This window comes from Malurus melanocephalus, unplaced genomic scaffold, assembly GCF_030028575.1.
Source record: "Malurus melanocephalus ecotype Western Australia unplaced genomic scaffold, MMel_1.1 scaffold_377, whole genome shotgun sequence".
Classification (NCBI taxonomy): domain Eukaryota; kingdom Metazoa; phylum Chordata; class Aves; order Passeriformes; family Maluridae; genus Malurus; species Malurus melanocephalus.
Window position 1 is genome coordinate 282,203 of NW_026623609.1, and position 12,892 is coordinate 295,094.

At 51.9% G+C, this 12,892-nt stretch overlaps 1 protein-coding gene across 9 annotated transcripts in view; it reads left to right on the forward strand.

The window, feature by feature from the left end:
• The window catches only part of NCOR2 (nuclear receptor corepressor 2), a 218,035-nt gene that overhangs the window by 115,992 nt on the left and 89,151 nt on the right, over positions 1 to 12,892 (forward strand). For all 9 annotated transcript variants that reach the window (XM_057378826.1, XM_057378825.1, XM_057378832.1 and 6 more), the window contains 2 exons: positions 8,218 to 8,274; positions 12,368 to 12,420. In XM_057378826.1, the coding sequence (XP_057234809.1) occupies positions 8,218 to 8,274; positions 12,368 to 12,420 (110 nt within the window). The remainder of the gene's footprint in view (positions 1 to 8,217; positions 8,275 to 12,367; positions 12,421 to 12,892) is intronic.

Genomic DNA, 12,892 nt, shown 5'->3' on the forward strand with positions numbered 1-12,892 from the left:
TCTCTATGGGCAGCAGGGAGCTGACAGACAGATAGAATCCCTGCCAATTGTGATGGATGAGGCTGGGGGATGGAAGGAACCTTTCCAGAGCCACAGCTGGGACAGGCTGAGCTGTGGCTGTGAGGGGAAGGGAATTCCAGGAGGTAATTGCCCTTCTRAAGAACATTCACAGCTCAGCTTTCAGCCTCTTGTGTACTGAATGTATTTGGGATGAATTTTAGTGGCAACTGCTCTTCCTGTGGAGCCAGCAGGAGGAATGCTGGAAGAGGAAGTGTCTTGGGACTAGTGTCAGTTGAGATGGTGGTGGAAAAGGCTGGTGGTGGGATATGGGGTGGGTTTGATGGCAGCAGATCCTCCAGGGGTCTCCAGGTGTCTGTGAATGTGGGAGAGCCCCGAACACTCCTGACCTGCAGCTTTGTGCTTAGTGGCAAGGTGACTTGGTAGGAGCACAGGGCTGCAAGCCAGAKAGACACGTATTGATCTAGAGTGGGGAATTTTGGCTCACTGAGCCAAATTTTAAGCCTCTCTGCCTCTTGTGTGCCGTGGAAAAGCAGTGAAGTTGATGCCTCGAGGTCTGCTTGTGGGAAAAGCATCAGTAATGGCTGAGCCWGGGCTCCAGCCCATGCACAAAAGGAAGGAAAGCCGGATTTACTCGCATCGCTTGGYTTGTGGCTCGCTCGAGGGAGGCAGCGCACGGTAAGAAATGCAAATAAAAAGAGGATATTCAGGTCTCAGGAGGAGGCGAGAAAGGAAAGCACCCCAGAAGTGCTGGCAAAGCCTGAAATGATCTTTAACGAGCAATGCTGTGCAAGGGGCAGCAAGCCAGCCCTTGTGCCAATCCCAGAGCAGGTGGGAGGCTCTGTGTAGGGGCTCCTCCTGGCCCGGGCTCAGCGTTTTGTCAAATGTGGGTCTGTGCTTGGCCGAGCACGCGGGCGCTGCCGTGCCCGTTCCCACCGCCRCTGCCAGGCTGTGCCGGAGCCACACACTGCCAGCACTCATACCCCAAACAAAGGAGACACCAGGAACACTCCATGGGAGACGAGAGGTTACGTGAGGACACAGCAGCTAGAAACGCTGGAAAATCAAGTTAGCCAGCCATTCTGTGACCTACTTTCCTTTTGGCGATAGCTGTGGCTTTGCAGGCGTGAATGGTTTCTAATTTTAGCTTATGGTTCATCAGGGAAGTCTATATATTTTTCTCACCGCYGCGCTGCGTATGGATGAGGGGTTGGGATGAGGGCGGCGCTGGGCTGGATCCGATTTTCTCCCAAATTCGGGTTTGCCGGTGCTAAATGCCCATCATGCTGCCRTTCCCTCTTGTGACCTACTTAACGCGTGCGATTTGAAAAGTTCCTCGGTGTCAGAGAGGATAATTATGGAAAATGTGACCTGTAATCCCCTCTTGCCACACTCTGCTGGACATGTAATTGATTTCCAGAAAAAAAAAAAGGCGACTGTACCGATTCTGCTGGGGAAGAGTGGAGGGAAGCTGCTCTTGGCTGCAGTCAAATCCTGCACTATGAGGCTGTGGTAGCATTTGGGCAGCTTTTAGGGGACTTGGATTGTAGAGGAGCAGTTGATAAATCAATATGCAGGTGCCTTCTCCCCTGCTCTGTGCTGACCAGAGCCATTTTATCATGTCTCCAGGGAGGAGCTGTGAAGTTGCACCCAAAAATGTGCAAAATTTTTGGAAAACCTTTGCATGTTAACACAGAAAAACACCCATTTGTGCATTTGAGCCAAAAATTCAATTTTGCGTGCCAACTGTACCATTTCTGAAAGGATTTGTGAGAATGAGAGTTAACGTTTTTTTGTACTGTCCGTGGACTAACCTGAGAACAGCCAGTGGGCAGTGCTGAGTCCTATTTTCAAAAGTGTGTTCAGTCCTTAAAGAAATAAAATGAGGTTTGAAAACAATTATGGGGGCTAGAATTGCCAAGAGCAATTTGAGTTTGAAAAATGCCGTGGGAAGCTCAGGGGGCCGCTTTGGCTGCAGGGTGCCCAGGAGCCGGGTGCTGGCAGGGTGCCACAGGAATAATCAGGTTGGGATGGATGCCTCAGTTGCTCCAGAGGCTGGCAGTGATGGAGGCGTTGGGGATCTCCTAAATTAAACCCCGTGAGCAATTTTAGTGTCTCCCCTGCGGAGGAAAGCTGATCTCTGCTGGGTCTGGCACCTCAGAGGTGGTGGCTGTGTGACACAGCCTCCTCGAGGGCTTTAATTTGCACCTCTGGGATGTGTTATTGTATGGACAGAATTCAGCTTTCTTCCACCTCAGATGCCATAACCAGGACAGATCATCTGTGTGTATTTTTAGCGGCAGCTTTATTCCACTGGGCCATTCACGGGATTCCTTGTATCCACCTTCCCTTGAAATCCATCRCACATACCTGGACTGGAAGATGTTTTTATGCTTTGAACACAAATTTCCAAGTCCCTTGTGAAGTGCAGGGAGGAGATCAGCGATGCTCTGTGCCTTTCCTGGGATTCAGGGAAAGAATGAGCCCTGGCAGTGTGTGCTGGAGGAAGCTGAGTCCACCAGCCCACCGTGGCTTGCTGGGTGAATTCTCCCCGAGTCCCCATCAGCTCCCACGCAGWGGTGCCATCTCCCTGCCCTCTGTGGTGCCCATCTCCCACTCTCAGGGTGTGGGGGGCTGGAGGGAGAGCAGCATCTCCATTCTCCTGTCCCCACAAACCAGCACACGTCATCTTCCCYTGAAACACTGCGCTCCTTTATCGGGACGGAGAGGTCGCGTCAGGACGTGGCGTGATTTCACCCTGGCCGCCGCGCCGGCGAGGGGACACCTCGTGCTGTGACCCACCACAGCCATGCCCCGTGCCCCACGTCACCCCTGTGGGTGCCAGGAGCCACATCCCTGCCAGCCCATCCCTGCTYTGCTGTCAGCCCTCGGAAAAACTGAGTTTGATGCAGCGCAGGCGGTGGAAGCAGCAGCAGCAGCAGTGCCTGTCTTGCTCTTGAGATTGAGCTGGTGGAAATCAATAAGATTAAATTTTAATTCGTTTTCTGTCTTGGTGCTTGTTCYTTCAAAAGGGCACAGCTATCTATCTATAAATTCAGCATTATGCTGGAAAATTGGAATTCAAAGGTTTGTTTGGAACTTTTTCCACCCCCTGCTGCTGTTGTGTCTGTGCGGAGCGTGTTCCCAGCTATCCGTTTACCCTCAAATACCTTCATAAAGCATTAATGCCCCATCCATAAATAAGAGAATAAATAAATGAAGGCTTTTAGCATTGCAGAGTATAATCTTGCCGTTAACTACTCACAGACACTGAGTGTGACTCAGATCCTACAGGGATTTGATGTCTGTAGAACTCTGATTTTCTATGAACTCCTGATCTACATGAGAAAGGGAAGAATCAGGCCTGCCTCGTCAGCACGGAGCTCCTGCAGTAAATAAAACCTTATCAGTGAAAGTGCTTTTGAGCATTTAATCTGCAGGGCTTTTTTTCAAAATCTAGTTTACGTGGTAGTTGGGTTGGGGGTGTTCCGTATTTGGCTGATGAAAGGGCCTTGTTTGTTTTGCTTTTGTTTCTAATAACTTTTATTCTCCCTCATCTGGCCTTGGTGATGCAAAATGGGCTTTTGGATAGTCTGGAGGAAAACTGGAAAGGCCAGAATTCAGATGCTGTTGTCATTTTCTGCATGACAGGAAGATTTCCACAAAGATAAAATTTAAACAGTTATCCTGGAGTCATTGAGAATATTTTAATTTTTAAATCGGATTTCAAGGAAATTTTCGTTTGTTTTGGCTTTTTAATGGTCCCGGTGTCTGCTTCAGGATCTGGAGTTCCCAATAAATGTATTGACTTAGATTTACCTGTGATTAACCCAGACCAGATAAGGCCATGTTCCTGCATTTTAGCAGCGATRAGAATTGCAGAGATCCCAGATCCACTGGAGGGAGGAAGGCAGACCCTACAACACAGCTCTGGCTCCTCGKGTTGGGTGCCTGGAGCTTTCCTGTAACTGCTGCAATGCTAAAACATGGATTTGTGGATGTTTTCTGTGCAATGCCAACACTCTGAGCAGTTTTGCAGTGCTGGAACGTTCAGCCATGGTTTGCAATGGCCAAGCCTTGCTGGCTCATCACCCCAAACTCTGTGTGACTTTAAAGGGCACCCTGAACTTGCAGAGCACAGAGCAGGATGAGTGTGTGAGTGGAAACCCAGCTGTGTCTGGGCTTCCCCCGCTGGCCAGGGGCGAGCTGTGAGCAGCCAAGGACTGAAACTGTCTGCCAGTGATTAGCCAAAGCCARAGAGTGGCAAACAACTGAAATGAGTCCTCCTGTCACACTGTGCAGGCTCGGTGGGRGCTGCTGYGAGCACCCAGCTTCAACATCACCCRTTTCCTCTGTTYTCTTACTAATTGTGATTAGTCATTTGTAACTCCCACTGCGTCATGTGCCTGCCCCAGCCTTGTGTTGGGGCTCTGTCGCTGCTGGTGTGGTGGGAGATGGTTCCAGCTGAGAATTGGGATCAGGGGGAGCGTGCAGAGAGCCATGGGCAGCCCTGGAGAACATGGGTCATTGAGGCTGGCCCATGTTCCCTGGTGCTCAGGGCATTTGGGTTCAAGGAGAGTCCAGGGAGGGCAAGGAAATCCCACTCAGCTTTTCTCTCCTGTGGCTGGTTGGGAACGCTGTGGTGGCCATCCCTGCAGGAGCTGGAGAGGGAGGAACATTGCTTTGCCTTCCACAACACTGGGGCTCATCCCACCTGCTTTGTGTGGAGGGCAGAAAATTGCTGGGGTGGTTTGGCTCTCAGAGAGAGCATGCTGAGGTTTAAAGGGGAGGAAAAAAATAGCACTTGTGGTTGTAGGAGTGCAAACCTTTCCCTATGGAACGGGCATTGCCGGGTCGTGGTTTGGTCCCAGCGCATTTTGGCTGTGCTGTTGCTTTCTGCTGCATGCAGAGAGGAGTCTGCCTGAGGGTTTCCATGATTTCTGCTGACTTCAGCCACACTTCTCCTGAACTTTGTTTTAAACAAAATCCCACTCCAGCCTATCTCTTTGCCAYGCTGCTCCCACAGCCCTGCCTATCCCAGGGATGGGAACTTTTACTTTTTCCAGCACTGCTCTATGCACAGTATCCTGCCTGTGGAAGAGCTTTGCATATCTGAGTGCAGGACATGCCTGCTCCCAAACAGAAACCCTCCCATTCCCAAACCCTGCTGCCTACGGGATGCTATAAATAACCCYGGGAGCACGGTTCAGCTGCAGCAGCTTTGTGCTGCATGGAACCATGGCTGGAGCCGGTCCAAGAAAGTGCCGCCTCCTAATTTCAGATCCGCTTTCTCAAAATAACTCCTGTGTTTCCTCCTCTTCCATTTTTAAACTTCGCTTTAAGAAGAGCCCACGCAAAATCCCAGACTCTCCCTCCCCTCGAGGCTCTCCTTCCTCGTGGGGTTGGCTCGTCATCCCCACGGGAGCTCACATGGCCGGAAAGTCGCTCTCCTGCCCGCGTTCCCCTCCCAAGCCTATTTTAAGTTTCTTCAAAGGAAAAGCAAGRGGCTGGAGTTTGCTTTGGAAGGCAAATGCTCTTCAGGCGAGAATGAAGGTTTTCGTAGTCTGAAGCAAGGTTTTTGCTGTTGGAGAAGATCTCTTTAGCTCCAGGCCCCTTGGAGGARCGTGAGCCGGGGTAAGAGCACCGTCTGCCYGTCCCTGTCCCTGCCTGTGCCCCTGCCAGGGGGAGAGCGGGACAAATTCTGCTGCCTGCCTCATCTGTGGGTTCCCTTCTGCATCCCTGGGCCCCACAGTTACACTGTTCGTGCTTCAGACATGCTTCTTGAGGCACCTTCATCCCTTAAAAAGGCACTTGGAGCTCCCTCCATGAGCACCCCTGCTCCAGTGCTGGAGCAACATTTCAGGATTCTGCACTGGATCAACAAAAGTGGTTTTTGCCTCCTTGCTGTGGTGGTACAGCGAGACTGCACAACTGGTGGGGGTCTCCATGTGTCCCACCAGAGGTAAAGGCTTGGGTTTGTTTGTTGGTGCATTTCTCTCTGTTCAGTTACAGAAATGCAGGCACAGCTGGGATCACTGAGCAGATGCAGGATAAACCCTGTGCTTTTCTCTGCAGGGTCCATCACTAAATGTACTCCTGACAAAATCARGTCCTAGATGTCCATGCCTTTGGAAGGGAAAGGATTTCCCAGGACTATCAATGGTCTTCAGCAAAGGTCCCAGTGCTGCAGGAGTGCCTGGGGGGCTGCCTTTGTACCTGAACAAAGTTTGAGCTTTGCCTAAATTCTCCATTGAGGCTTCTGGCTCTCTGGGTGCCTCRGCAGGAGCGATCTCCCTGTGTCTGTGTCCTCACAGATGAGCCCCAGCACAGTGGGAACCTTTTGCTGGGTGTTTCATGTTCTCCCAGTTCTGCAGCCAGCTCTCACCTCAGCCTGCCAGGCCTTTCAGACAGCTCGTTATGGTTCTGCTATGATCTGATAAAGGCAGCAAGGAGCATCAGCAATTACAGTGGGTGTCAAGTGTTAATTGGGCAGCTTTCAAGATAGAGGCATTTCTTTGTGTACGTACAAAGATGTGACGTGCTCGGAATAGCTTCTCCTCCTGATCTTTCGTTCTGGAGACGCGTCTATTGCAGTTGGTTAATGCAAGACAAATTATGTCATTCTTCTTGATTCGCCACATGTTCTGCCGATGGTGGTTTGCCTCTGGCTTGTCTCATTAAGTTGTCTAAACATGGCAAATGCAGCAGCTGAACACACTCAGCTTTTTCTCCGAGTTAATCTCATTGTACACACGGGCCTTCAGCATCACTGGTCGCTTGCTGTGCCATCCCTGCTGCCAGGGCATCTTCCACCAGTGCTGGTGCCCAGGAGAACAGGCACATGRTGAGACTGTCTGCCTTAAGTGAGGCTGCAATCTTCTGCCCATAATTATGCTGACTGCAATTAATTGGTTTGTTGCTTTTTGTCCCAGGTATGCATCAAAAAAATTTAGGTAAGCTGATGCTTCCTGCTCACCAGCAACCAATGGCATTGGAGGAGGGCATTGGCCAGATCATCCCCTTAGATGCTGATATGCAGAGTTTTTAGCAGTTTTAATGATCTCTCCTCCCCTGAAAATCATACTCCCTGGTTTTAATTCTGTAAGACTTTTTAATGCCACAGTGCTGATGCTCTCCAAGGTCAGCAGATTTTATAGCTCGTGAAGWCCAAAATATTGAGCTCTGGCTCAGAGTTCTCCATGGAGTGATGAATCTTTCCAAGGGCAGGTCCCTGGGCAGACCTGGCTCATTGCCATTAACAGGTGAAACTTCTGGAAACCCACCACGGGGGTGGATGCCAGGAGCCCAGACTCCAACCTACCCCTGCTCCCCAGGCCTGGGGCTCAGCTCCCTCTTTTAGGAGATTTTCTCTCTCCCTTACCCCAAAATAGCTMAAACTGCCTGTTTTATCTGAACCTGTGAAAATCCATCTCCTCATCCCCATCACTGTCAGATATTTGGCTTTAGCAGCTCAGCCTGTGATGCCAGCAGCGTGCAGCGATCTGGATTTATCGGACTGTCAGTAACCCCCCTGAACAGCCTGGCTTTGCGAGGAAGTGCTGTTTACTGAAAATGTCATCTTTTATTTAGACTCCCATGTCTACAGCCAGCCCATGTCTTTTTTTCCGGCCTGTTTAATTAGTAACCACTACACGGCCCCCGACACCGTGTTCCTGGGTGKTTTTTTGCCTTTAATAATAAGCACTAGGTGCCCTGGCCAGGGGTGGGAGGGGACGAGGAAARGCTCCTCTGCGGCAGCGAGGGGAGGGAAGCGAGAGCACGCCGAGGAGCCAAGGGCAGCTCTGATGATCACATGYTCGTGCAGCGATGAATCCTAGAAAGGGCATCATCTCGGCGTGTGTGCCCGTGTGCCCGCCCTCCTGGCAGGGCAGCCGTGCAGAGGTAACGGGCACAGCCCTGCCGGGCACCCRCGGGGTCAGGGATTGGGGTCATTCCTGGGCACCGCTCGGATGAGTCGGAGTCCTGATCACCCCAGTGCTGGAGCTCTTCACCCATGGGTTTTTCCTGCGGGTGCAGAGGCTGAGCTGAGCTCTTCCACCCGCTGTCGGGATTTGTGACGGCTCCGTGGAGGTTTGAGAAGTGCTTTGAGCAGAGGGGAGAGCTGGAGCAGAGAGCCGCGACTTGTAACCGGTGGCACAAATAACTTTTGTTCTTCCTGTCCCCTTTTCCTCCCTGCAGAAGAAGGCGGAGGCTGCCCACCGGATCCTGGAAGGACTGGGTCCKCAGGTGGAGCTGGTGAGTGTTACCTGTGGCTGCAGGGAGCGGGGCCAGCTTTGGAGAGGTTCCTGGGTGGCGAGGGATCGCGGAACCCTGTTTGTGTGTGTGTGTGTGACAAGAGGAAGTGTGCTGCTGGCCCGGACCTGCTGCTGGCACAGCACCAAGGCAGGAAGCGCAGTGACTGAGCTGAGTGCTGAAACGCAGGCAGACACATCCACAGAGCCCTCCTCGGAGAGGTTTAACCCTTTGGCTCCTTCCTCGTGCGCTGCGGTGGAGATGGGGATGGAAGGGGCTGTGGCTGTGGTGTGGAAGGAGGGGTGCTTGGGCTGTCCCCTGTCCCACTGATGATGGAGAAGGRTGCTCTGAGCACAGYCCCAYTGCAGCCATCAGGACTCKCACGCTTCCTATTTCGGTCTCTCTYGTGCACGGGGAAGCCGAGGAAACARCTCAGAACAAAYTGTCGATTTTGGCTGCTCCRTCATCTGGAGAAATCCATCCATCAGTCAAAGGAGRGAGAGCTGGGAACAGCCCCCAGAGGCTGAGYCCTGGAGAAGGRTACCTGGARAAGTGCACTGGCAGGGATGCTGCTGGAAGGATCAGCCCCRGTGTGACAGAATCTCCTGCTCTGCAGCAGCCGTGGGATGCAGTGGAGGGAGCCGTCGGAATGAGATGGGAGCAGGCAGCTCACAGGCTTCCACAGCTGTGATTTGCACTTGCCTTGTGGAGGTGGTGCTAATTRCTGTCTTCCCCTGTGCATGAGGGAGAGGTCACACGTGACAAAGCCCACTTCCTCGTTGAGGAGGTAACACTCATTATTATTATTCCTCTGAGTCACCAGGGTCAAACAAACCCTTTGCTCTTTCTGCTCCGAAGATTGGCAGTGCCCARGGTTGATGCTTCATCATCTGAAAGATTTGTTTCCTTTCCTTCCTGCTTCTCTGTTTTTTTCGCTCCTTTTTTTTCAGTTTGTTGATGCTTTGTGTCTGGGTGTTAACACTGCACAGTGGGAGCTGTAACACAGCCCAGTGCAAACCTTTCTGCTGTCTCCGTGCTTTACTCATTGGAGGGCAGGGGAAAAGGGGAAACCTCACTGAGAAAACCCTRTGAAACCCCAGCTGGGCTGTGTGTGCATCCTGCAGACTGGAGACACAGCAGAGACATTTCCTRTGGCCCACAGAGTGCCCAGGACCTGCCAATGTCCTACAAGAGACAAGAGGTGAATGGTCCCAGTAGGGATCCAGTTCAGGTGCTGGGAAGCTGGTGCTCCCCTCTGGGTCAGGAGGAGGTTGARACTCAGCAAACCAGGACTCTGTCATTTCATCCCTGCAGACCATTATAAAAAATGTCCCCATGTTTTCCCCAGGGAGAAATGTTTTTGAGATGCATAGTCTGAGCCCTGCAGTGTCCACAAAGCAGTTGAGACCTTTCATTCTGTTTCGTTTCTAAAGAGCTTTCAGTGATTCCAGGGCTTTTCCAGTAATAGCTTTGCATTGCAATTATGTTTTTCTAAAATGTCATCCCCCAGAGAAATGCATTACATGTTCCTAACCCTGGAGARATGCTGGGGATGTTTAGAACATCTCTTTACCTATCTGAGCTGTGAGCTCTACTTYTGCTTGCTTACTGAGAAAGGTGAAATTTGGAGTTGTGGATGGCTCTGAGGGAAGATGCAGTTTCTTAGTCCCAGCCCTGTTGAGAATAAAGGTTCTTCAAGAATTTAGTCTGTAAGTTCTCCATGAGTAAGTAGAATTTGTCTCCTGGGCTTCCTTCACTGCATGGGCCGAGTTACAGTGCTGATATTGTGCAGATAGAAATCTGTTTGAGATGTTGGATCTTGGATTTGGGTGCCAGAATTTCTTATTTCTGAATATTAAGGCATTTCTTTTAAAGTGATGTGTTCCAGTGTTTGRCTGCTAACACTTAGATTTGTTAGCTAAAGCTCTTAAGTGTTCATATTGTACATCAGTTGTAGTGGAGAGGAATCATCAGTTTTTGGGTGGTATCAGGGCATCTGTGATGCCCATGTGCTCGTGAGCATTTTCTAATCCAGGTTCAAGCCAAAACGTTGATTTCACTGCATCTCCCAGSAGGAAGGTCTCTGTGACCTGCCACATGCAAGCTTCTTGGCTTTGATTTCTGTGAGCAAAGAGGGAAGAGAGACTCTCATTTCTCAGTATTTCCAGTTCCTGCAGTCCTCTTCCAAGAGATTGTCACTGGTCAAGGCCTCTCAGTGGTTGTTCCAGTTGAGCCTTTCCAGGGTGACCTGTGATGCTCTGGAGCTGCTGCTCTGTTTCTTCTCCTGGTGGTGCAGACCTGYCTCTGTGAGCTACGTGATGAGACGGATGTCTGTGTTCTCTGAGCTTTCCAAGCATGAAGTGCACAGCCAGCTCTGAGCCTGGAGTCGAACCAGCAGATCTGAGAGGATTYGTGACAGAAACACTCCTGGGGAAGGGATAGCACTGACAATGTCTTCTTCACAAGGAYCTGCTGTCCCTCTCATCCACCCTGGCTTTGTCAGCAGAGGGTGGCCGGTTGTCTCCTGGCAGGTGTCTCCTGCAGCCCTTCCATCACCCCTCACCATCAGCCCCACATCCCTCCCAGAGCACAGCATCTCCTCTGCCCTGCCTGTCTGCCTGGGGATTCTGTGTGCTTTCCCAGCCAAGAGGGACACATCCGAGGGCAGCCAGGAACAGAGGCTGATGGGCTGCGTGGGGCAGGGAGAGCAACACCCAGAGTCGGTTCTGTGGGGCTTTCTGTGGCTGTCCTGGTGTGCAGCAGAGTGGGGAGGCAGTGTCTGTGTTTGACAGGCTGTGGGGATAAATGAGCCTTTGTGTCCCAACCTGTGATGGTGAAAGGGTGATACAGAGGAGGTGGGAGTTACACCTTCATCAGACCTGTTTTTGTTTACAGGTCCTGTCGCCTCCAGTGCTGCTCACCTGGTGGAGCAGATGCCCAGCAGATGTTTTGCTCTTTCCTTGTGTTTATTGTGAAATGAAATTGGGCAGACCCAGAGCACAACCCCAGCCCTGTGACCACAGTGGGAGGGTGCACTGGTGTGTGTGGCCATGGTCAGGATATCCTTCAGCCAGGACTAACCCATCACATGTCCCTGTGTTTGGCCACACATGTTAGATCTCACAGCTGGCTGGGGAAGGTTTGTGGATGGATTGCTTGAGTGCTTGGTGATGTTTCTGTGGTCAGACCTGAGCTGTGCTCGTTGGGTGCTGAGTTGCTGCTGRTGGTTGGGCCATGGCAAGTTTTTGGTTATCCCGGTCTTGGACATGTTCCCAGCAGCTGAAGACAGTGAACAGAAATGYTGAAAGGCTTCATCCTGAGCACCCTGTCAGCCTGCTCATGTGGACACAACTGGTGGCAGCCCCTGGAGCATGTGCCAAGCTGTTAATTGCAATGAGTGGGATTGAGCCTGGGCTCTGTGGCATCTCTCCCTTCCAGAGGTTGAACCCTCCAGGTTCCCAGGGGTAAATCCCTGGGAAAGGAGAGGAAGCAGGGGCAGAGACCAGGGATGGATCCAATTCTCCTGACTCCCCTTGCAGCTCCCTGCCATATCCCCAGACCGTGTTGGAGACAGAACAACCCCGGGGAAAACACTTGGAGCTCAGTTACCCCTCCTGAGGGACAGACGAGCCTGGCTGCACTCAGAGGTGACAGGCTGGGGGCCACCCCACCCTTGGCAGTGCCGGAAAACCCAGGGACAAACGCTGTGGTGGCCGCAGTTGCCCGTGCCTGGCTCGCCGGGAGGGCTCAGGCAGGTTTGTGCCGCGTAGACATAACAACCACGAGCTCACAGGCTGTCTGTGCCGCTCCCGAGCCTCCCCCGTGCCGTATGCCGCCAGGCGCAGTGCGTTTGTCGAGCGCTCAATAACAGCCACGCACTCGCCGCGCCGTGCGCTCTGGACGCCGTCGCAGATCACAGATCGCAGATTTCTCTCTCTCGCTGCCCTCCCCCGGGCTCAGCCGGGATGCAGCGGGGCTGGCACGGCGCTGCCGCCAGCCWGAGCCCTCCAGTACGGCCGGCAGCGGGGCTGGCGGGTTTGAGTTCCTAAATGTCAGACCGTGCCACTGATGCCTTCGTTTCTCTTATTTATTTCAGCCGTTATACAACCAGCCTTCAGACACCAGGCAGTACCATGAAAACATTAAAATGTAAGTACGTGGCAATAAAGCTGTTTTAAATGGCAGGTTGGGCGATAGGCTGGAGCAGGAGGGGTGCCAGCTTGCTCCCAGACCCCGATTAAAGCTGCTGAGGAACTGTGAGCATCCTGTTGGAGCTGCTCTGGGTGCCTGAAGCACAAACCAGCTCCAGGAGCAGCTCCAGGAGCCCAGCAGGCGGGAGCTGTAGCTTAAGGTGCCCGCTGAAGGTGCTGTTTGATTTTCTCAGGGTGGGGTGGATGTGGGTCCTGGCTGGTCCCTTGGTGTTTTCCCAGAGAACACTTACCTTAAATGCTTTCTTCTGTGTTTCACTGAAATATGAAATCAGCTGCCAGAGAGTGTGTGTGTGTGTGTGTGTGTTTGCATGCGGGAAAGATGAGGTAAAATGAAAAGTTGCAATTACAATTAGATTTTCATGAAGGACCTCTTGAATGTCTAATAACAACTGGTTATTTCAAAGATACTT